Source organism: Cydia splendana, chromosome 1 (genome assembly GCF_910591565.1).
Source record: "Cydia splendana chromosome 1, ilCydSple1.2, whole genome shotgun sequence".
NCBI classification, from domain to species: Eukaryota; Metazoa; Arthropoda; class Insecta; order Lepidoptera; family Tortricidae; genus Cydia; species Cydia splendana.
In genome coordinates, this window is record NC_085960.1 from 16,162,428 (window position 1) to 16,187,956 (window position 25,529).

Consider the following 25,529-nt stretch of genomic DNA (forward strand, 5'->3'; position numbering starts at 1 on the left):
GCTCTTACTTATGGGTGCGTAGCACAATGACCTTAGTGCGGTGCGATAGTCTGTTACCACTATTAGAATGACAATATACAATATAAGGCCAATCCAGAGGGGATGATCAAATCGACCGATTTAATCAGAAAAGAAATTGGCGTCCATCTCATCTCCAATTATCTCCAATTTAATCACCAATGGCGATATTTGAGCGCTCTAAATAAAAAAAATACCCCCAAACTTATTATATTCTTTGGGTATAGTATAAGTAGCCTAAAAAGTAGCCGCGTAAACCCCCATTCCCACGGGCGATTTTACAACGCGCGTTAAAAAAGCGTTTGAATGACACAAATGGATATAATTATAGTGCGTCAAGCAAATCTTGTCAGTAGCAATGTAAAGCAAACTAAAGTAGGGCAACACTCAAAGAGTAGTATTGCGCTAAGAGTGGTAACAGACTATCGCACCGCACCAAGGTCATTGTGCGACGCACCCATAAGTAAGAGCGAGATAGCAATATCTCTTTCTCGCTCTTACTTATCGGTGCGTCGCACAATTACCTTGGTGCGGTACGATGGTGTGTAAGCTGCTTAAGAAAACAGCAATGTCATAGAAGGTAGGATCGTATAGAAGTGGTATACGCGTGCCTCCGTGAGGGACAAAACATACGCAAATGCGACACTGTGATTGGTCGAATTCATTCGTTGACCACCATTCTCCATACTAGTAAAAAGGTGGGGAACAAAAAAAAGTGAGACTGTGACAAGGACAAGCAATAATACCGCTTTCTCTGCTACTCCTACTGAAAGATACATAAGACTATCCCGTTCTGGCAGTTACCCCCACCACTCATGCCAGATCCAGGTATATCCTAGATTCATGAGCAATGTACAATGTACATCGAACCAAAACTTTTTTTCCGTTGAGCGCGCCCTACGTACGTCAATTCAAATTATCACTCGCGGTTCATTGAAAATGTTTGAAATTGTTATTAATATGGACGGACAATTTAAAAGCGGTGTAAAAACGATGATAATAAAAATGATTAACAAATTTGAAGATCTCAAAATAAAATTAGAAGCAGACTATGCCGTTAAACAAGAACGAATGAATAAAATCATTGCTTCCGCAGGTAAATGTCCTACTGGATTTTAATATTTTATTCGATTTCACAGTTGGCACTGTGCGCATTGTAGGCACCTTAGCTTTGCTTAAGATCATGCACAATCTTATTTAATATATTGGTATATTTAATGGTGACACAGCAGAAATATCTCTTGAAATAGAAACGATTCAGAATGTAAACAAACAAGATGATGGCTGTCATTCACGATCCACATTCCACAGATAAAACACAGATGACACGCGATTTTCGAATTATTCGAACACAGTGTTGCTAACCCGCGATTTTTCAAATTTGCCGCCGTTTGCTACTGACAAGATTTGCTTGACCCAGTATAATTATGTGTTATTCACACGACAGCAGTGGCGCTTTTTATCAAGCGTTGTTGGATTTTCGACTTTAAGCCTTGGTCGTTAAATCGAATTTAAAGTGCGGACAGATTCAAGCGCTTTTTTAACACGCGTTGAAAAAGCTCTCGTGCTTATGGGGGCTAAGAGTAGTCTGTCTGCAAAAACTAGGAATTAATTTTTAGGATGCTAGTTATAATGCTTTATCCTAGTTAGGATGCTCGAGTAGTAGTAATAATGTGCGTGAAGCGCTTTAAACGACAAATATTGAGATTGTTCATTGTTAATATCGTAGCCAATTTAATTGACTGATCAGATTGGCAATTCGATTGGTTGAGTATTTAAAAAAAAACTCTTCTTTAGCCCTATTTTTTTAATTTATGGGAGTTGATGCAAAGTTGATGTCAGGGATTACTTTCTTATTACATGCCCTTATAAACATAACTTGTTAAAAAAAAGTCAAGACTCGACGCTAGGCTGTTATTATTTACTTCTAGCCACACATCACATCACCATCGGGGCGCCATCTTCCTTCTCATTGTTGTTGCGTCAAATCGTAGTGAAAAAGCATCTAAAAGTCGTAGGAATTTTAAATTTCGTAAAATTACGTAGGTTTGTGACATTTATTTCGACATTCTAATGATTTAGTTGTCGCACAGTCATAACATAGTCGTATATTGTGACCGTCGTAGTGTAGCCTGGTGCTCCGCCGCCGCCCGGTGATGACATTTGTCTCCATTGGAACATTCCGTTTCACCTGGAGCTGGATCTCTCCTCTCCGAAACGGACGCGTATAATAAAGTGAGTATTGCATATTTGCCCTTGGGACACTTGGCGGCCACGTACTGCCTGGACTCTCTTCACCCGTATGTTTATGCTTGCAGGTTTATGGAATGTGATCGATATATTGAGAATGGACAAGACGTTGTTTCGACACCGCAGGCATGGGCCTGCGGGGTCAAGCGTAAGTTCGGAAACGGAGGGATGCGGGTTGGCGGGCCTGGCGGACGTAGTGCGGGCCCTGGGCGAGTGCTGGCTCCCGGCGCTCTTCTGGAAGGCGGCGCCATGCTCGCTGGCGGCGTCAGCGCCTCTCCTCGCCGCCGCCCTGAGCCGCGGCCCTCTCCCCGAGCGCCATTGCCACGAGTTGTGTCAGACTCTCCCTTTATGAACAACATGGACGAAATCACTTATTGGATCGTGACAAAACGCGCGCCATGCTTAGCAGGTTACAACAACCCCCTGCGTGTGCAGCCACAGTGTTCTCGTGCGCCTCTTCACTCGGCTAGCCCTGAAGAACAAGGAGAGCCCGAGAAGAAAAAAAAGAAACTTGTTGTCTTGCACGATGATTCTGATACATTGGACCAAACAAATGTTCAAGTTGAGGCACCACCTCAACTCGAGTGTGAAGTGATCAGTGATGAATCAGAGACACTTGTGTCAGATGTGGACTTTAATATAAAAAATTCATCAGTGCAGGTCAAGAACAAAAAAACAAAGGCACAAAAGAAGAGCAGTTGTGCAGCTCTGCATAAAAAAAATAAGGTGGTCACATCTACACCCAAGGTGACATCAAATCTTAGGAGGAGCTTGAGAAAAGTTCAGTCTTCTGTCAATAACAATAGCCATTTAAACAGTACCCTTGATATCTTTGACACATCCAATGGCAATGATCATCCCACTGTTTCCAAGTGTCAGACAGGGAAATTTGTGGAGAATACAAAATTAATAAATATGTCAAACAAGGAACTAAATGCTAATACATGTGCTGTATCAGTTCCAAAACCAAACAATGGGGTTATTAATGGTCAATTTGATGATCTCAGTGATGTTTCTGGGTTCACAGCAAACTATATAAAGTCCACGAAAATAAATTCAAAAACTCCCAGAAAAGTAAGAAGTAAGCAAAGTAGAAACTTGGCTAAAGAATCAAGACAAAAATCAGGGCACAAGGAAGAGAGATCTTTGATTGTGAGTATCAACAAAGCTACAGGGGATCCAAAAACAAACATTATGAACTGCAGCACTGACTCTTCCCAGAATATTATCAACCTTGTAACTGTTGATAAAAAATCAAACACCAAGAAACTTGATAAAAGTACCTCCTTACTCAAGTTTATGGAAAGCAAAAAAGGGCAAAAACTTGTAAATACTAAGAGTGAGAGTAGAAATGGTGTAATGAATACATCTTTTCAGTCAACAAGTACAACTGGGTCCAGGTATCCAAAGAGGCACAAAAATAATTCCTCGGATGTACTAATTGTACAAATCTCTGAGAAGACCGAACCCTCCAAGCTAAGTTCAGATAAGAGAACTGCAACTAATCAATCCAGCAGACAGGAGAGTAAAGAACTGGTTTCCAGAACAAGGAGTGGGAGAAATAGGCACTCTAAAGTTACGCAGCCTACAGTGTATGTTCATAGCGACTTTCCTGAACAAGAAAGTACTGTGGCGACTGTTAATGTGGCCAATGCACTGCCAGATGAAGCAAAAGATAGTTCAAAGAAGAAAAGACCATCATCAAAGTGTGCAGTTGCAAAAAAATCTCCTAACAAAACTGGACAATCTAATAAAGACTCTTTTAGAGAAAAAAGTGGTTTTGCTGCTTGCTTCTCTGACAGTGATGATGATAAACCTTTAAAACCACAGAAATACTTGTCATAGCTTAATTGTTATTTTAATGAGTATGGGATTTGTAGACATATATGTGGATATGTTATTATGAAGAGTTACAACTGTAAGCACCAAAATCATAGGTGTATGAATTGGTTGTGTAAACTTATTGCTACACAAGAAATATCATCACATTTGATATAGCAGTGAAACTGCTTTCCAGATCTCTAATGATGATTTCTAGAATTGTAACTTGATGAGCACATGACTGGTTTTGGTATATTAACTCATTGTCAAGTATATTAATTGATTTTGTTGTTCTTTGCAACATAATGTGCATTGTGGCAGCAGAAATCCTGTCTTTTCATAATGAGGCAAATATAAATGAGTAATTTGTAAAGTATATTTAATTTTGTATAAAAGTAAATGTGTTGTCATATTATGATGTACCTAAATGTAAAATGTATGTAACAGAAAGCATTCTAAGATTTTTTATCATTTGGGAACTAAAAATATGTTTTGCCATGATGGTTATAAATAACAATGATTTGTGCAGCCAAATATTGCACATACAGACAACAGTGTCATACTCAGTATGGTACTTATACATAGCTTGTATCACCCACCTAGATGTAGTTCGTGTTATATTTATTATATCTTATAGATCATGTCATATTGGACTATACACAATTGAATTTATAAATTATATAAAGTGCCATTGTACCAACAACATTATGGAATAAACTATCGGTCTCATAATTATAATTTATATTATATTAATTTATTTCAATTCTGACTTTTTGTGTCTGTGTAGGTATATGACACTGCCGAGCATAGGAATTGTATACTGTATAGTAAGTTATCCAATTACTGGAAAATTTAGGACAAACCTTTACATTGGACACTATACTTTGCCATTAGGTATTGTATTCAATCAACTCTTGGAAGAACATAATATATATGAATGGTGTACAATGATGTAATGTAATATGAGACCGCCTTCTCAAGATAGCCTATTGGAGTCAGTACCTTGTTTCCATGACTAAATATGTTACTTTTATTTAAGTTTATTTTTAAATAACAGTACTGTTTCTGTTTTTTTAAAGTCTTGTGTAATATATTTGTAGCATTTATGCATTTAAATTAATAGTAAAACCCTATTAATGATTATGGTTTTCTTTATGCGTGTGCAACTGATTACTTATTTTACTTACATCTATTGTATGTGCTTTTATTGAATAAGCGGAATGTGGTCTGGCTTGACAGTTGGACCATATTAGTTGTTTAATAGTAATTGTGAAAATTTGAGCCACGCAAGTTCCCATTTTCAAACTTGGCTCATGGGCATATGGCTCAAAATAATAGACAATTATTTTGCTATAACAGTATTGGGGATCAATGCTTTATTTAACTATTCAGGTTTTGAGGTATAAGCAGAAAGTTTTATATTGGATACAATTTTAATGACACTTCCATTCACAACCAACTAGATACTCGTACATTAATATCAATATTATATTTTATATCTATGTTTGTAGATCTCTTTCAAAAAGTCGCGTATAAGCTATAGGGGTATAGGGCAACGGCACCAGTGTTGAACAGTCATTGCATTTTTTGAGAACGATTTTTTCTGCTCTACGCAGCACAACCGAGGTTTTAACCCACTATTTTTGTCCACCACACACATATGAAAGAAATCTCCATCCATGTGATGTCGGGTTGTAACATTTTCAGTTTATATTCAAAAAAATGTTTAGGTATGTAAAAATAATCTAACAATACAATTTATTCAATACTGAGCCTTCACATATTAAGATAATAGACCGCTTTTCCATAAAAACGTAGGTAGTCCCCATTGACCTGTTTGGATATTGACATTATGGAGTTAGTTAGTTATTTGTTTTAAGAGGGGGCAAAGTTGTTTAACCGCTCGTGCTAAAATTGGTAGGTACCCGATAAACTAACATAGATAGCAAAAAAAAATATCGTCAAGTTCACTTTCTCATCTGCTCGTTCTGGTCCTTAAGCATCTCTCCGAGGCCGACGAGCTGCAGACCGCCGTCGACCTTGACGGTGGCGCCGGTGACCATCCGGCTGTCCCCGCCTGCCAGGAACGCGATCACACGCGCCACGTCGGCCGGCTCGCATGTTTGTCGCATCGGGATTCTCGCCTCGCTGTTCTTGAGGAAGGCCGCGTGCTCCTCGTCAGTGTGGCCGGTCAAACGTTGAAGGAGAGGTGTGTTCTAGAAAAATACAAAAACGTTTACAATGTTCACAATGAACTTTAGGTAGGTACCTACGTGATGAGAAGGGAAAATTAGCTCAACGCATTGATATAGAATAGGCTCAACGACTTTTTGCTTGCATTTTTTTTAGCAGACTTAGCCCAATTATCAAGATTAATATGATAGATACACGGCACGGTTACCAGTATGATGTCGAAAGTGAGGAGGATTAAACGACAGTTTGTAATTTCTGTAGAAACTGAAATGCATATTAGGTTGACTTACTGTGATTCCTGGACTAACGGTGTTCACTCTCACACCTTTGGGGGCTAACTCGAGGGCGATCAAACGCGTGAAGTGGTCGAGAGCCGCCTGTTGAAAGAAAACAATCAGTACCGAATGAAGAAAGCAGTGCTGACCTGGCGGCTTAGCACGGTCGCGTTTTTATCCCTTGTCACCATGCCTGTCACGTTCTAACAAGTATGTAAGTGCGAAAGGGACGCGCATAATGATAGTCGATAAAAATGGAACCGTGCTGAGCCCGCTGGAATAGTTATTAAACAATACATGGATTAACCTAGAATGCATAATGCTGTGTCGTCATAAAACAAACCTTCGCCATCCCATAGGGCAGACTGCCAACGTGCACCATGGTGGCGGCGATGCTCGACACGTTGACGATGGAACCGCGCGCCGCTACAAGCGCGGGCGCGAGCAGCCGCGTCAGGTTGAAGGCGCCCCGGACCACCGTCCCGAACACGCGGTCGAACGACGCCATATCCGCCGTCTCCAACGATGTGATGGCTGCCACGCCGGCGCAGTTAACCAACACGTCCAGTCTGCAAGCAGTTAGATACCGGGGTTAATAGGGATGGCGATAATGGTGTTCGAATAGGTACGCGACTTGTTTGGAAATCGTTTTATCGCTACGGTGTCGCTATCAACACTTAAGGTTTTCGTCTTAGCCGAAGCCAGTCGCGCAATGTCGTGGCCAGGCCGTAAGAATCTTACTACCGTAACGTAACAGTCAATATTTTTCCTGTATCTAATAATGAAAACTGATTTTAATGTCGTCTTATTAAGGCCTAGCTAAACAGCCGGCGCGACGCAGCGCCGCGGTCGCGCCGCGCGACCGCGGCACATGCTAACAGGTTACCGACGTCAAACAGACTGCGTCCCGCCGGTATCACGCCCCGCTTCTGTCGCGCCCCGCGCCGCGCGGCCCCTTGCGTCCACGCGGCGCGTGCGCAGCGCTGCGCCGCGCGGACGCGGCGGTCCGCCGCGTCGCGCAAGGTCACATCAGTCGGATCGGACGGGCAGCGAGCGGTGCGCCGCGTTCGCGCGCGCGATGAGGGCGTGTTGAGAGTAGGGCATGCAGTACGGGTCCCGGTACCAAGAATTTCATTTCCCGGTTCTGGGCATGGCCGGAACCGGGATTCCCGGTTCTTCCCGGTTCTCAAGGCATCTTATGATAATTTGTAAGAAATTGTTTGTGTTAGCGTACAATCTTTATAAATGACTTATTTTCATATAAATAATTGCGGAAGTATTAATTAATAAATGACTAATTTTATTAAAAAAATAAACCGGTCAAGTGCGAGTCGGACTCGCGTTCCAAGGGTTCCGTACATAAGTCCGACTCACGCTTGACTGCACATTTCTAATAGGTTTTCCTGTCATCTATAGGTAAAGTACTATTTTGTGTATTTTTTTCAAAAAAAATTCAAAGTAGTTTCAGAGATAAAGGGGAATGGTCGGACAGACAGACAGACGCACGAGTGATCCTATAAGGGTTCCGTTTTTTCTTTTTGAGGTACGGAACCCTAAAAGACACTTTAATTGGCGTTCCAATCTATTTTACGAAATTTATGTAACCGGCATAAAAGTAAGGTAAACGTACTTAGTGCTCGACATGCTAATGCCAAATAGATGACACCTTGCTGTCATCTCTATTGACAATGACTTAAGTTTCAAGATGACATGTACTGGGACCGCGTCGACTACCAGTATGTTTACCTTACTGAGCGATGTTTCAGATAAAAACAAAATTGAAATAGAAAACTGGGTGTATTTTTACAATTTACCATTATCCGTAATATCAATTGAAAATATTGGAATGCTTACTTTACTACGATAGTTTGTTGGGTTATTTGGGTCCCCCGTTTCATATCACCATTATTTAATGTCCCGAGGTAAAGTAATAAAACATTACTAGTTACTACTATTGAAATGGGAATAAATAGTCATATGATGAGAACCGGGAAGTACCGGTACCGGGTCTTCAGTACCGGTTCTTTTGACACTATAAAATTCCCGGGAATTCCCGGGAAATTGAGAACCGGGAATTCCCGGGAGCATGCCCTAGTTGAGAGCGTGAGGCCGGCGCGCTCCGCGCGCGCCCTGTTTGAACAGGCATCGCGTCGCCATCACGCGGCGCGGACGCGGCGCTGCGTCGCGCCGGCTGTTTGGCCAGGCCTTTAGACCTTCTTACCGTCCAAAATGCTCTAAAGTTTGCTTAGCGACCCTCTCGCATCCCTCGTCCGTGGATATGTCCGCTGTGATGTGCAGGTGTTGCAGCTGGTGTTTCGCACACTCTTCTGCGACCGAGCGCAGTTTCGCCTCGTCCCGACCCACGAGCGCGAGCCGAGCGCCTCGCTCGGCAAACAGTAGTGCTGTCGCTTTGCCGATGCCGGAACTCGCGCCAGTCACCAATATCACTTTATTTTCGAATTCCATTTTGTTTAGTTGCATGCTTCTTACAGACTGCGGCTGGGATATAACTTATGCTATATTTATAAGAATTATAGCATCCCAGTATTCCTCAATGGAAGTTACATCATGTCAAGGGGGAAATACCTATCTGCGTGAGTTTCCCATCCGCTTGACGCATCTTGTGGTTTTAGGGTAGGTAATTTACGGTTTGTTTGCTTCTTAGCAGGAAAATATATTACTTTATAGCTAATAATAGTAATAATGGTGTATTTACAATTAAAATCTACCTATGTAGGTAAGTATAATTAAATAGTAAAGTTAAAAATTTGCTTTCCGGTAGGTAGGTATTTACCATTGTAAATAAATATAAATAGGTAAATAAATATAAATACACTCAGCGTCAAAAAAATCGCACATCTTAACTTTTTTCTTTCATGCGGTTTTAAACCTTATATTATACTAGCTGTGCCCGCGGCTCCGCCCGCGTGGAATTCGGTCTGTGTCAGTAAGCGGCTAATTACTAATCCTAATTTCTCTCCCTCTCCCCTGGAGGCGGAACTTGAAGTAAAGTTGACAGATGGATATGCTAGAGGACTGCAGTCCAGATAAAATATTTTACAATTAGGTACCACTAAATAAAACTACACTCCAAAATCAATAGTTTTTTTCGCCCTTATTCAAATTTTACACGTGATATAAACGCACAGTTAAACGACAGAGTAGTAGATGTATATCGGACGATACAGTAAGGTATACGCGCGCGAGCGAAAGCGAAGCGGCCTGCCTGGCTAAAGCGCCACTCACCGTGGTCTTCTTCAGACTCCTGAGGCAGACCACGGCCCCTTGTAACCTCAATGCGTTGCGAGACTTTCGCGAAAATTTGGTTTTTTTTCTGGAAAGCATGGTAATGCGTATTAAATGCGAGTCCCAAATCGTTTGACTCCGCAAACGACCAGTGCCGTTTTGATGCCCTAAGCATTTCTAGACCATGGTGCCCCCTCTCCCTAGGCTCATCGAGATTACATTGATTTTTTTTGGTTAGTTGAGTGACGTTCATTGCCGCATTACAGCTGAGAATGAAAATTAGTCACATCATTTTATCACGAAAATTGACAGTGCTGCAGCAGTAACGTTGCAACAGAGTAATGCTGCTGCAGTCGCCATACCTTAGAAAGTGTTTGAAAACGCGAGCGAAGCGAGCGCGAAAATTTTTCGATTTAAAAACGCAATTTGATAGACAGTTGTACATTTTTACTTTTAGTATGGAAATCAGTCACATCATTGTATCACGAAAATTGACAGTGTTGCAGCAGTAACGTTGCAACAGAGTAATGCTGCTGCAGTCGCCATACTTTAGAAAGTAATTGAAAACGCGAGCGAAGCGAGCGCGAAAATTTTTCGATATTAAAACGCAATTTGATAGACAGTTGTACATTTTTACTTTTAGTATGGAAATCAGTCATATCATTTTATCACGAAAATTGACAGTGCTGCAGCAGTTACTGAAAACGCGAGCGAAGCAAGAGCGAACATTTTTCGATATAAAAAACGCAATTTGACTTAGAAAGTTATTGAAAACGCGAGCGAAGCGAGCGCGAAAATTTTTCGATGTATAAACGCAATTTGTTAGACAGTTGTACATTTTTATTTTTAGTATGGAAATCAGTCACATCATTTTATCACGAAAATTAACAGTGCTGCAGCAGTAACGTTACAACAGAGTAGGTAATTCTGCTGCAGTCGCCACCCGAATGTCACTTTTATCATATCTTATAGTGTTTAGTAAACGCGAGCGAAGCGAGCGCGAAAATTTTTCGATATAAAAAACGCAGTTTTTACCTTTAGTCCCAACCAGGCGCGAATCCAGGATTTCATGCAGAGAAGGGATGGGACGTTATTAGACGGGTATACTTGTACACGTATAAAAGTTTCATGTAGGTACCAGGTACCTACTCCACGACAATGCTGATGCTGATGCAGCCTGCGCTTTTTTTTGCCTACGGTTTTGGGGCCCCCTAGACGTGGTGCCCTAAGCAAGTGCTTATTTTGCCTAAAAGAGTTAATCCGGCACTGCAAATGACAGAGGTCAATGTTTTTTTTTCAAAGTACCTTGTATGAATATGGATTTGATATGGGTGCGATATAATTACGATTAGGTATAATTCATGATGGAGAAAATTAATAATTTTAAATAATTATGCAATTATACGCGTGTTGATAATTATGTGTGTTTATTTTACCACTATGTAACTATGTAAACTCATTTTTACTTTATTAATTAATGTTTACTCAGTTCCCCAATAGACTGTGCAATGAGGGGCAATTATTTTACTGTCGTTTAATTTTGTTGTATTATTAATTTATTAAATCAACATAATTATTTAATTATTTTTGTTGATATCCGTACCCCCTGTTCTAAACTTAGAGTTAATTTGGCAAAATCTTTCCTCGGTAGCTTATTCATGTCACAACGTACTAAATTCAGCGCCATCTGTTAGTTTACCAGGGTACTCAATAAAGGTAGCACATATTTGAAAAAAGTTTGCCCCTCCTTCCTAAGTAGCGCCATAAGATTCAGGGGCAAACTTAAGTCAATCGAGTGTTGTGGCTACCCCCCCCCCCCTTTTAAATGTTGAATTTTTATAGCCTATAACCTGGCCGGGGATTTTCTCGATAGATTAGTAAAGTTTTCATCAAAATCCGTTCAGCCGTTTTCACGTGATGCGCGTTCAAATAAACAGACAAACAGATAAACAGATAAACAGACAAACAGACAAAAAATCTAAAAACTTTTGGAACGTGTTCTGTTATCGATTCCCAGTAAGTATCCCCAGTCAACTTTTTTTCAAATATCTTCCATGTACAGACTTTCGACCGTCTTCAGCTTTATTATATGTATAGATAAGGCAAGATAAGACTATGGGGCCTCATTTGAAAGGTTATGAAACCCTCTAATGGAAAAAGTCGTAAAATGGACGATCTACCCGATACAAAAAGTAAAATTTTAGGAAAAACGAATCAACGAAATTTTAACCTAAATAAGGTTAAAATTGCAAAGAATAAAAAACACTACAAAATCAACAGATACAGAAAAAAATTCACAGATTTCGTGCCTCACACGACTATCGAGCACATTGGAAATGAATCTACGGAATTCGAAAAAATATTGTCGCTGAGCGACGAGAAAGTCTGGATAAGGAAAAAGTTACAAAATAAAACTACAACGTTGAATGATAATTATTTTATTCTTAGACTAACACAAGTATCCTGGACATAACGCATGTGAACAAACAAATTACAAAATTTCCACACGCGGATCGAAGTTTGAATAATTGTCGCCGTGGCGCATAAGTATAGGTACATATTTCATTTTTCGATTAATAAGCAGGATATATTAATGTTCAAAGTACAAGAAAATTATTACACGGCAAATCCGTAGTCAACTCGAGAAGTGGTAGCCACATCGCCGTTATCGTCACTCGAGTCTTGATCGGCAGCGGCCCATTTGCTGCAAGATATGTATTTTTCTTGACAGCAGTTTGACGCGACGAGAGATGACCATAACAGCGTTTGTCTATGTTGCACCAAACCTGAGTTCCAATAGGTACTACCAGGGTTCAGCATCAGCTATCTTGGGTACTACTCTCCTAAGTGCTCATCAAGACGAGTCGGATGACCAAAACAGCGTGTACTTATGTTGTATTAAACCCCCTCTCCCTCTCCCTCTCCCTCTCCCTCTCCCTCTCCCTCTCCCTCTCCCTCTCCCTCTCCCTCTCCCTCTCCCTCTCCCTCTCCCTCTCCCTCTCCCTCTCCCTCTCCCTCTCCCTCTCCCTCTCCCTCTCCCATTTCACAACAAACACCGATAACGAACTCTGCGAAACATGAAGTCATAAATGTCATGTGAAAAATGTCGTTCTGACTTTTTGACTATTTAAAGGTTAGGGTACAGGGCAAACCCTTAACCCGATCGTCTTTGTTTTAGGCTCAAATTGTAGCTGACTAAATTGTCCAGAGCCGTTTTTCTCAAATTTTTGATATCATTCTTCGTTTCCAAATTATCGACCACCAAAATCAAAAATTCGGAAAAAATTTAATTTTATTTTCACTATTTCGACCATAACTTTTTTTGTTTTTGACTTTCTCGAATAATTATTTTTGCACCTTACAGCTCTCGTGATTATGCGTCTTTTGAGCCTATTTTTTAATATCATATCTTCACAATTTTCCGAGATATAACGGGATCGCACTTTTTCTTGAAATCGGAGCCTATACTGGAGCGAACGAAAAGACATTTCCAATGTCAAAATAAACTTTAAACTAAACTTAAAACCTCTAGTGCTGCCTCCTCTTGCCCTCCGAGTAGCTTCCATGCGACGAATCATGACTGTCATGAGTGCCACGATGCGTTTTTGAGGAAAGTTGTTCCACTCCTCAATAATGGTGTCTTGAAGCCAGTCGAGAGTGGCAGGAGCAGGATCATGCGATCGCACCCGCCGTTTTAGCTGATCCTAGAGATGTTCGATAGGGTTCAGGTCAGGGCTCCTTGCTGGCCACTCCATTACGGTGATCCCAGCCTCACACAGTTAGTCTCACAAAAACAACGCAGTGTGGCAGCGGGCGTTGTCTTGCATAAACTGGAAGTTGGGTCCAACAAAACCATCATATGGGACCACTTGCTCCTCCAAGATCTCCGTTATGTAACGCCGAGCAGTCAGCAATCCCTGGCTGTGACCACCTTCAGTGCGGGAAATGCACAGGAGATCAGTTTACTCGTCGATCGAAATGCCGCCCCAGAACATGCGAGATCCGTCCCCTTAGCAGACGGTTTCTTCAGTGCAGGCTTGCGTGAATTGCTCTCCCTACCTCTTATACACCCCCCTGCATATGTCGTTGGTGTAAAGGTACACCCTCGTCTCGTCGGAAAAGAGGACATTCCTCTATTGTTTAAACGTCCAATCTTCGTGCAGTCGGCAAAATTGCCACCTGGCTATTCGATGCTCTGGCTTTAATTGGGGGCCTGTAGCAGTTCTACGGGGCAACATCCTCTTCTCTTCCAGCTTTCTTCCGATCGTAGAGATATGCTTACTGCTGGTCTTCCAGCTGCTTGAAGCTGCAAGAGTTCGATACAATTTACCGGTTGTCTCTAGCGGAAAAGCAGTGTTGTCTTCCAGATCCAGGCCTCCTGATGTAACCACATGTAACCACCAGTCACCTGGAACCCCAGCAAGACTCGACGCACTCGGAAACCGCTTATGTTAAATTTTTCAGCAACTTCATACTGCCATAGTCTTGTTTGCAGCAGTGCCACCTCTTGAGCTCCTTCTTCTGGCCTGGTATCCATGTCCCAGGGTTTATTCTTGCCGTAACGGTTCATTAGTGACCTCAGTGACTTCTGGAGAGCGCATGACCAATAAATAACCTTTACCCTCCATTTTATACCCGTCCAGGATTGCACAACAACGGACCGATTAAAATTGGATCACGGTCCTTTTTTAAACAAAACGGTGATGTTCGGCGATGGTTGTTTTTACGGACAATGACGATTTATTTTATCTTTTTAAAGTGCATTAATTGCGCTTTCAAATGATACCAATATTGACAGGGTACAATGCACTGGATAAGAGCTATATTTGCTTGAAACAATTTTTTGGCGAGGTGCGATTTTTTTGACGCCGAGTGTATATTCAGTAAAGCTCGTGTTGTGGGAACTAGACCGCGATACACACACACATATATATATTTATATGTATGTATATAGGTAATATAAATATGTATGCGGGTCGTTCTCTCATTTCGTGCAAATCGGTGATGTTGTGACACGGCACTTTGTATGGTTAGCTCAGTTTAACGTTTTTAGGATTGTCTCGAATATAGTGTAGTTTTGTTCTATGGCAAGGAAGTCTTTGATATAGCAACAATATACATGACGGGCATTCAGCCAATAGGAAACAAATTGAAGCTGATGGTGTTGCTACTTCAAATTAAATCCTAAATTTATGGAATAATATTAATAAATATTTAAATCAAAAACTTAATTTATAAATACAAAATAGGTTGAAATATATTCAAATAATTGAATATGATTTATTTCTTTGGGTTATACTTGCATATAAAATTATTCCATGAATTTCATTAGTTACTGTTATTTTGATTGTGTCATCCCAGGGACAGAATGGTTTGAGATCATTTCCTGGCTGGTTTTCGCCCTGGATGGGCATCTTTTATACATAGAACAGTGAAGCGAAGTACATCATGCTCTGGTAGCATCGATCAGAGGCTTGGTTATGCAGTAGCCGCTGCATCCATGAGCTAGGGAGCTCATGCTGTTGTTATTTTGCCACAAACAGTGGGTAGAATATGATAATATATAGATGTCCTCGGGTGCAACTCCTTGTTGAACCTTTGTTTGACCATTTCGCTTTGTTTCCGGTCTGCTGGTGGAACAATGTTGGTGGGAGGGAATATCAGAGCTGTGAGATGAGTCCACTCTAGGAATTTCCAGCTGGTGAGAAACTCAGATCATATAATGTCTCTTAGGTTAGCAGAGCACATGCTTCTAGTTATTAATCTTGAATTGTTTCTTTCAGCTGATTGGGGTTTTTCGTTTTTATGTTACTACGTATGTGAAATCAGTTCGCATATCAGAGTATGGAAGTCTGTCCATATTCCTAAAACTTCAAGTGTGTCTGGTGAGCAGTTCGCCATAAGAATTTCGCTCTTCTGCTGGATGGAGATGACGTCACTTTCAAACTGAGACCTTAGTCCTTCGGTGTTGCTCTGCGGTGTCGGGTCAGATTCCCGCTGCTGCAAATCGGCTCCGGCACAGCGGAGGATGACACGTCGGGCTTGAACTGGTGGAACAGTGTTATGAGGTTGGTGTACGCTTTCTTTCCGTCCTAGAAGCATTTCCAAATTTAAAGTTAAAGAATTTAGTAGAATCATATGTGATGGCAAATGATAATTTAGGGACTAACAAATTTAGATAGGTCTGCTTGTAAATCATTTTAGAACCATTTCTGGCACGACCCAGCTCTGTCGTCTGACATTATTAAAATAAGGTGCTTATGCTAGCTTAATGATTTACATGTAGAGTAACTGCCCGTGTTCGAATTAGTAATAAATGATGTGTCACAAAAACTAACTTTCATTCATGTCCCTTATTGCCCTGAATAGTTGATGGAAATAGGTTTAGCACCTGCTTGAGCTTTTGGTAAGATTTAGTTTTTATTTAATTTAGTAACTTTAATTGTCCGTGAGTTTCCTCAGGGAAAGCCCACAGCCGGGCTAGGAATATTTACGTGACAATTTGGCGCCCACAGATTCCGTCTTAAAGCCCTATTTGCATCATAAATCAGTTTGTATCACTGCCATCACATATAGATAAAAAAAAGTTTTAGTAGTACTTACGTTTAGGTGAAATTTTGAGCTTGTGCTTTGCTTGTGTACGCTCTGACAACGTTAAGTATAGGCTTTAGCTGTTTCACTTTGAGTTTTGCCTAAATTATTGCACGATATTCAGTATATTTTGTAAAAACTTAGAAGTAAGTGCTCGAATTTTCAGTTAGTTACATTGTGCTGACGTTTTGTCAGGAAGTAAAGTGTCAAACTTTAAGTACCATTTGGCTACTTTTAATGCATGAGATTTAGACTTAAGAGGCTGTAACTTAAGTTATTTTACATATTTTCTGAGTATTAAAAAAAAATAATGTGTAATTCTAGTGCATAATTTAGTACTCATGCACTATTTTATTGTAGCTGAGCTTTTATGAGTATTGCAATTGAATTGAGTTGACACTTTGTTAAGGCGAAGTTCGGAAAGCTTTTAAGCTCGTGCAGAAATTGCTTTAAAAATTGAGAAGCTTTGTATAAATAAGTTCAGACATTTTGACTCGAAAGTTTTTTAATAACAGTAAACATATATAGGACAGGTTATTTTTACACACAAATAAACTAATTCAAAAAAAATTGTTATATTTTATTAGAAAGTATAAAAAAAAAAAGAATTTTGAAATTTTGACATTTATGAACAGACACTTTTACTTGATTTTTGAACGATTTTTTTAAATTGTGAACAATTTTGGTTTTGCATTCACTGTTATATTTTGGGTCAGAAAATTTAGTTCAATAAAGACAAGGAAATATACATACACAGATAAAAGGTAAAACATAGTAAAACACATTGATATAACATTGTTTAATATAATTGTCAGACTACAATAGTGTGAGTTGGATTTGTAAATCTTTTGCCATCATATTTGTTTATTTTTTGAGTTAAACTTATTATACAATGGCCACTTCTGTGCAATTTCACTCTTTGCTGCGCGATGAATTGATTTATGAAGTAAAGATCAGGTCAGAGACACCACACTCAACAGTTGAGGGTCTTAGGAAACAGTTGAGGAATTTGGTAGGTGAGTGTCGGCCAGATGAGATTTTGGATACAGAGTTGAACCCAGAGTCAGAATTGAAAGTTATTTCTGATAAATTAAATGATTTGTCATCCTTAGTAGCTAAGTTTGTTCAGTCGAAGGATAGATACTCCGGGAACAGGTCGAAGGCTCTGGGTAGTCATTTGTACTTCAGGCTTCTGCGGGTTCAGGTGGATGAAGATCCGGGGAAGTTGGCTCAGAAGATTCAATTCACAAATAGGCTTGACGCTTTGTTAGCACAGTTGGACAGTATAGGGCAGGCAGGCAGCAGCTCTAGCGACAGTGTGGCAGCAGTGACTCAGGTTTCACAGGCAGTCCCTACTAGGGAGCTGCAAGTTCACTGCTCCGGAGACAAAAATGTGGCTAAATGGGGGGTCAAGTTTAATGGTAACACAGATCCGAGGTCTTTCCTAGAGCGTGTCGATGAACTCAAGTTGGCTTATGGTGTGTCAGATGTGGTTTTGTTTAACTCGGCAGCTCAATTGTTTGTTGATCAGGGTTTGCTTTGGTACAGAGGTATAAAGGAACAAGTTTCTTCTTGGAATGACTTAAAAACCATTTTATTAGATGAGTTTGAGCCTGCAAACTTTGATTTTCGCCTAAGGTGTGAGATTCTTGCAAGAACACAGGGTTTAGAAGAGCCAGTGCACATTTATTTTGCAATTATGTCTTGTCTTTTTGGTCGCTTGAAGAATCCATTGCCGGAGGAGGAAAAGTTGCAGATTTTGATGAATAACATTAGGCCTAGCTTCTCACAACAACTGGCATTAGTAAAGGTTGATTCTATAGCCGAGCTGAAGGATTGTTGTAGGAAATTAGAGCAGGCATCACAGCGTACGCAGTATTTTGTTGAGCCCAACAAGTCTGGTTCGGCTCACACACTTAGTAGCGATTTCGCATATAAAGCCAAGTCCAAGCAGGTGAACGCAGTAGATGTTAGTAGTAGCAAGCGTTCACAAACATTTAGTAGGTCGCCAGCGCAAGCGAAATCGAGTGGGCAACAAAGTAACGCTGTTAGGAACGTCCAACGCTCGTCCGCGCAATCCACACATGCACAGAACTCTGCCACGGTTCCTACTTGTTATAAATGCGGTGGCACTGCGCATGATTTTAAGAGATGCAGGGCTAAACCATCTAAAGGCGAGATTATTTGTTATTCATGTGGTACAAAAGATCATATAGCGAGGAATTGTCCGAACCGGCAGTCACAGACAACACAGACAGATCGTAAACGTCAAAGTCAAAGCGCAGAAATACGTTCCGTTTCACAGACAAAAAACGAATAGGGCCGAATTGTAGCAATATTTTTCCGGATAAATTGAGTGCTTCAATGAAAAAATTCTTAAGTTATAATTCGATTGCTACGATTCTCTTCGCACCTAGGGAAGGTGACATTCGGCCATATTTGAAACTTAAGGTGTGTAATTTTGACATTTACGGTTTGGCAGACTCAGGAGCTGCAGTTTCAATTTTAGGACGGCAGTCTTATAAAGATTTTATTAAGTTTGGATTTGAGCTCCAACGAATGGAGTCTAATACATGTAGCGTTGCAAATGGCGTCGTAGTCCAGTCACTGGGGTACATTTTTGTTCCGGTAACATTCAAAAATGTTACAAAGGTTATTCAGTTTTATGTTGTGCCCAGTATTGTCTCGGACGTTATTTTAGGCGTGGATTTCTGGCGCGCATTTAATTTAGCGCCAGAATTATTTGACAGCATCGACTACATAGAAAGACCAAACAATTATTTAAGTTTGTCCAGTATTTCAGTAAATCCGGTGAATACCATTCAGGCATACGACAATTTAACTTCAGCACAACAAGAACTAGCCGACTCAGTGGTAGGGAAGTTCAAGGATATCTCGTTCGAGGAAAAAGGATTAGGTAGGACGTCGTTAGTCGAACACGTAATTGACACTGGCGATGCCCAGCCTATTAGAACGCGACAGTATCCGCTCTCTCCTGAGAAGCGTGCAGCTTTAAGTTCCGAATTAGACCGGATGTTGAAGTTAGATGTTGTTACTCCGTGCGAAAGTCCCTGGAACAACCCGGCACTTTTAGTGAAGAAGCCAAATGGGGACTGGCGGTTTTGCTTAGACTGTAGGAAACTAAATGCAGTATCAAAGGGCGACTCGTATTCCATGCCATACATTCCGCAAATTTTAGATAGCTTAAAGGAAGCACGGTACCTGTCGACCATTGATTTGAGCTCGTCGTTTTGGCAAATACCGCTAAATGAAAGTTCGCAGGAGAAAACTAGTTTCTGTGTCCCTGGTCGTGGGTTATTTAAATTTAAAGTCATGCCTTTTGGGTTGTGTGGCGCGAGTGCGCGACAACAACGGCTCATGGATAAACTCATTGACCACAACATAACCAGTGACATAGAGAATGGTATGGTGTTCTGTTACGTGGACGATATTGTCATATGTTCGTCAGATTTTCAGACACATCTGCTTCTTTTGAACCGTGTGTTGGAAAAGTTGAAAATGGCTAATTTAACGATAAATTTCGGCAAGTCAAAGTTCTTTAGACAGTCCATTAAGTACTTGGGTCATGTCGTTGATGAATTAGGTTTAAGAACTGACCCAGAGAAGGTTTCAGCCGTTTTGAACTTTCCCATACCCACGACTTCTCGTGAAGTAAAGACGTTTTTGGGCATGTGCTCTTGGCACCGTCGGTTTATAAGGAACTTCGCAAGTATAGCAGCGCCTTTAAATAAATTAACTTCAAAGGGGAAGAACGCCCCGGCTTTTCAATGGTCTGTTGAGGCCGATAACGCTTTCAACACCTTGAAGAATGCATTAGTGACAGCTCCGATTCTGGCGGTTCCAGACTTTAGCAAAGTTTTCTCGGTACACGCTGATGCATCTTCATATGGCGTAGGTGGCATGCTCTCACAGACTATTGATGGCCAGGAGCATCCTATTGCGTACGTTAGTCGTTCTCTGAACAAGTGTGAACGTAATTACAGCGCGACGGAAAGAGAGGCTCTTGCGGTTTTGTTTTCGGTTGAGAAGTTCCAAGCGTATTTAGGCTCGCGTCGGTTTAAGGTGATTACGGATCACGCGTCACTAAAGTGGTTCATGAACCTGGAAAATCCATCGGGAAGGTTGGCACGTTGGGGTTGCAGACTGTCTCAATTTGATTTTGATATTGAGCACAGGAAGGGCTCCGACAATGTCGTACCTGATGCGCTGTCCAGGCTCATGAAGGTTGACGCCGTGGACCAAGTGAATCCTAACGACGTGACTGACGAATGGTATGACAGGACGTTTAAAGGTTGTGAAACTTTGCCGGCCAATTTCCCAAACTATAGTATTAGGGGAGGGAAATTGTACCGGTTGAGTAAAAACAAGTATAATCTTTTGCGAGAGTTTGACTGGAAAGAGGTAGTGCGCAAGGGTGATAGGAACGCTGTTTTACACGCGAATCATTGCGAACCAACCGCGGCACATTTTGGAGTATTTAAAACTCATAGGCGGTTGTCGTTGACATACTATTGGCCAGGGATGTATAAGGACGTTGTCGATTTCGTGAAGGCTTGCGATACCTGTGCAGCCTATAAGCATTCACAGAAAGCGACTCCAGGTCTAATGGGACAGCCAAAAGTATGTGATCGACCGATGTTAGCGTTAAGTATTGATTTGGTAGGTCCCCTTCCGCGCTCTCGTGCAGGATTTACGTTTTTGTTTGTGGTTACGTGTTGCTTTTCAAAGTATACGCTTCTTTTTCCGCTTCGCCGCGCAACCAGCGCGTTGGTGGCGAAGACTTTTGAGCACCATGTCATTTTGAAGCACGGTGTACCTGAAACCGTAATTACTGATAACGGAGTTCAGTTTACGGGATCGGAATTTAGACAGTTGATGAAGCGTTATAACGTACCTAAAGTTTTTTACGGACCTCGATATACTCCACAGGTAAACCTGGTTGAGCGATACAATAAAACGGTCATGACAGCTGTAGCTTCGTACGTAAAGGAGAACCATAGGACTTGGGACGAAAAATTGCACCAAATTCAGTTTGCAATAAACAGTGCAGTGAATGAAACCACAAATGAGTCTCCTTTCTTTTTAGTTCATGCTAGAGAGCCAGTTATAAATGGGTCGTTTTATAAGGACACAGATAGGGATTACGAGCCGGGTGTACCTAGGGAGGAATATGCGGGTAATTTCGGGATTTTAAAGGATATTTTTTCATCAGGTTAGGTTACGTTTATTGAGAGCACACGAAACAAATGCTAGGAATTATAATTTGAGAAGACGTCCAGAACAATTTGCAGTAGGCGATTTAGTATGGAAACGTAATTATGTACAGAGTGACGCACAAAATTTCAGGATGGCGAAACTCGCCCCGAAATATGTTAAGTGTAGAGTAAAGGCAGTGTTGTCGCCTTTAGTCTACGAGTTAGAGACGGAAGATGGTCACTGTATAGGATCATGGCACATTAAAGACCTGAAAGGGAAGGTAGCAGCTTCTGGTTTGGTGAACGGTGGACGTGCGGCTCGCGTACAGGGTACTGCTCGCCGCGCCACCATCGTTGACTGAACAGGGTGAACGGTGGACGTGCGGCCCGCGTACAGGGTACTGCTCGCCGCGCCGCCACCGTTGACTGAACAATAGAGCTCATACAGGTTTTTATGGTTGTAGTTTAGCAACAGTGTTAAATATTGCAAAGTCATATTTAATCACCAATTGTCAGAGACGTGGCGAACAGGTATAACTGTTTCACCACACAGTATGAACGTGGAAGGATGCTACGAACAGAAAGCGATGAATGTATGGAGCGGCGCAACCATAGCTCAATTAACGTCAAGAGCGTTGTCTTTAATGTGGGATTATTTTTTGCTGTCGTGCGAGGTCACGCAGAAATTTGGGTGTTATGGTGCTGATGGTTTTAGCCAATACGTGGCGGATTCCGTGCATGTGTGGATTGGCGTTGTTTTTTTGGTGTGAGAAGGAGAGGCTTTATTTTGTGAGGTATCGCAGGGCGCGCACTGCATACCGCGGACGTTGTTTTCGGTTTGGTTATGTAGTCCGTTTATTTTTATCTCTCAGCACACGTTCTCAGGCACATAACACATAATTATAATTTAGCTAACTAGCGGTTAGTAATTTTGGATATTTTGAATTTAGTTTGAAATGCAAATTTCGTTATTTAGCTACTCTAGTTTATATTAGTAAACTTAGTAGTAGGAATTGTTTGATTTTAATTTTGCCCGGTCTAGCGGAGAAATATTTTGAGTATGCTGAACATCGGTCCTGGCAGTTGGTTTGGTTTTGCCAGCGCAACTGGGTAAAGTTGTGCTGGTAGAACCAAGGGATGGTTAACTGGTTAGTTGGATATTGCGGTGTGGATTTTTCCGGCTGGCGGATACCACATTTTTTTTGTATTTAGGTTGTGTGGGTTCGAGATAGAAAATTCAAAATTTATTAGTTTATTGGTTTTGGTATGTGGAGTTGTGTGGTTCACTTTGGCTTTTCTGTTGGATAGGGATCTCGTTCCTGCGACAATCACTTCGGTGGTGGTTTTGTTTAGGGTTCTCCCATACTAAGTATGGTTGAGGTTGTTTTGTTTGTTTTTTTTTCGTTTCTTGTGACACATGATTTAGATTTAGATAGTCGCTGAGGACAGCGAGCGTTTTACCCTTGGTAAAACGCAACAGCGGGGAGAGGGGTATTGTGACACGGCACTTTGTATGGTTAGCTCAGTTTAACGTTTTTAGGATTGTCTCGAATATAGTGTAGTTTTGTTCTATGGCAAGGAAGTCTTTGATATAGCAACAATATACATGACGGGCATTCAGCCAATAGGAAACAAATTGAAGCTGATGGTGTTGCTACTTCAAATTAAATCCTAAATTTATGGAATAATATTAATAAATATTTAAATCAAAAACTTAATTTATAAATACAAAATAGGTTGAAATATATTCAAATAATTGAATATGATTTATTTCTTTGGGTTATACTTGCATATAAAATTATTCCATGAATTTCATTAGTTACTGTTATTTTGATTGTGTCATCCCAGGGACAGAATGGTTTGAGATCATTTCCTGGCTGGTTTTCGCCCTGGATGGGCATCTTTTATACATAGAACAGTGAAGCGAAGTACATCATGCTCTGGTAGCATCGATCAGAGGCTTGGTTATGCAGTAGCCGCTGCATCCATGAGCTAGGGAGCTCATGCTGTTGTTATTTTGCCACAAACAGTGGGTAGAATATGATAATATATAGATGTCCTCGGGTGCAACTCCTTGTTGAACCTTTGTTTGACCATTTCGCTTTGTTTCCGGTCTGCTGGTGGAACAATGTTGGTGGGAGGGAATATCAGAGCTGTGAGATGAGTCCACTCTAGGAATTTCCAGCTGGTGAGAAACTCAGATCATATAATGTCTCTTAGGTTAGCAGAGCACATGCTTCTAGTTATTAATCTTGAATTGTTTCTTTCAGCTGATTGGGGTTTTTCGTTTTTATGTTACTACGTATGTGAAATCAGTTCGCATATCAGAGTATGGAAGTCTGTCCATATTCCTAAAACTTCAAGTGTGTCTGGTGAGCAGTTCGCCATAAGAATTTCGCTCTTCTGCTGGATGGAGATGACGTCACTTTCAAACTGAGACCTTAGTCCTTCGGTGTTGCTCTGCGGTGTCGGGTCAGATTCCCGCTGCTGCAAATCGGCTCCGGCACAGCGGAGGATGACACGTCGGGCTTGAACTGGTGGAACAGTGTTATGAGGTTGGTGTACGCTTTCTTTCCGTCCTAGAAGCATTTCCAAATTTAAAGTTAAAGAATTTAGTAGAATCATATGTGATGGCAAATGATAATTTAGGGACTAACAAATTTAGATAGGTCTGCTTGTAAATCATTTTAGAACCATTTCTGGCACGACCCAGCTCTGTCGTCTGACATTATTAAAATAAGGTGCTTATGCTAGCTTAATGATTTACATGTAGAGTAACTGCCCGTGTTCGAATTAGTAATAAATGATGTGTCACAAAAACTAACTTTCATTCATGTCCCTTATTGCCCTGAATAGTTGATGGAAATAGGTTTAGCACCTGCTTGAGCTTTTGGTAAGATTTAGTTTTTATTTAATTTAGTAACTTTAATTGTCCGTGAGTTTCCTCAGGGAAAGCCCACAGCCGGGCTAGGAATATTTACGTGACAATGTTCTCTCGATTTGTAAATTTTCTTTTAAATGGTGAATTTTTGGGTTTTCATGCATTGTGGATTCATTTATTGACACTTTTATGCTAAAGGCACCTTCGTAACCTTATTCCTTTTCATTTAATAAGACTGGTGGTAATGAACTACGCGCTGGTAATGAAATGGGCATGGATGGTAATTTTATCAGTGGAGGGTAATGAAACAAACTTATGAAATCGCAATAAAAAAACTTTAGTTAATGAAAATTAACACCATTAATATAATGAACAACATTAAAATCACGTGTCTTAAGCGCTGTGCAGACGATCAAGCCGACTTAACAAATACTCCGGCTTGACAATCGCGACTTATGATTTACCACCTAGCTTGTAGCGATTGTCAAGCACAATTTACGTGATTGAAGACGTATTTCGTATTGTTTATTTATTTAATGATTACACAGCACTACATCAGTCTTGTCACCAACACACTGAGAAACTACATACTTTAATTTAAAATGAACATCCAAATACACTCGACTGCCAATCCATCCACCGTAGCTCCATAAACTCGCAAAATCTCAAGCACTCATGAGTTAACAGGAGATGCACCAGGAGAAGCCTAAGGGTTATATTTCTAATGTCCGGTACAAAAAGTCTTACAAGCCTCTCTACTAGTTCAAGGCAGCCAGAGTCTCCACGAAAAGCACAACAAGCTAAAAGTAGTAGGCTTAAGTTGTGCCTCACCTCCAAAGAAATGAAGCCCAGGGTTCCTAAAATAAATATTTTTAGGTAATACATCCTAAGGAAATTCTTTTGGACCTTTTCCAATAGTAGAATGTACGTTGACTCGTAAGGGATCCAGGCTAATGCTGACGCCTCCAACTTGCTTCTGACCAGAACATTGTAAAAAACTTTTATGGGGCAAGGGTCATGGAATTCTCTGACAATGCG

The 25,529-nt window shown here is 40.9% G+C and overlaps 2 protein-coding genes across 2 annotated transcripts; one reads left to right on the forward strand and one right to left on the reverse strand.

Annotated features, from left to right (window-relative positions):
* Positions 1–1,941: 1,941 nt before the first annotated feature.
* LOC134791100 (uncharacterized) lies at positions 1,942–5,229 on the forward strand. The gene is made up of 2 exons (XM_063762134.1): positions 1,942–2,253; positions 2,337–5,229. Exon 2 carries the CDS (start codon positions 2,341–2,343, stop codon positions 4,111–4,113), a length of 1,773 nt encoding a protein of 590 aa, XP_063618204.1. The 5' UTR covers positions 1,942–2,253; positions 2,337–2,340; the 3' UTR covers positions 4,114–5,229.
* LOC134791110 (3-oxoacyl-[acyl-carrier-protein] reductase FabG-like) lies at positions 4,717–9,133 on the reverse strand. Its single transcript, XM_063762140.1, has 4 exons — positions 8,779–9,133; positions 6,901–7,126; positions 6,573–6,659; positions 4,717–6,305 (listed from the first exon to the last, which is right to left on the reverse strand). The coding sequence occupies exons 1-4, from the start codon at positions 9,036–9,038 to the stop codon at positions 6,057–6,059; spliced, it is 822 nt and encodes a 273-aa protein (XP_063618210.1). The 5' UTR covers positions 9,039–9,133; the 3' UTR covers positions 4,717–6,056.
* Positions 9,134–25,529: the final 16,396 nt, after the last annotated feature.

What these genes read in the sequence shown, in the direction of transcription:
- LOC134791100 (XM_063762134.1), top strand. Translation starts at nt 2,341, where the DNA reads ATGGAATGTGATCGATATATTGAGAATGGACAAGACGTTGTTTCGACA.
- LOC134791110 (XM_063762140.1), bottom strand. Translation starts at nt 9,038, where the DNA reads ATGCAACTAAACAAAATGGAATTCGAAAATAAAGTGATATTGGTGACT. An exon ending in ACTTTAGAGCATTTTGGACG is followed by an intron (nt 7,127 to 8,778) that starts GTAAGAAGGTCT and finishes AACTGCTTGCAG; the next exon opens with ACTGGACGTGTTGGTTAACT. An exon ending in TGCCCTATGGGATGGCGAAG is followed by an intron (nt 6,660 to 6,900) that starts GTTTGTTTTATG and finishes TTCTTTCAACAG; the next exon opens with GCGGCTCTCGACCACTTCAC.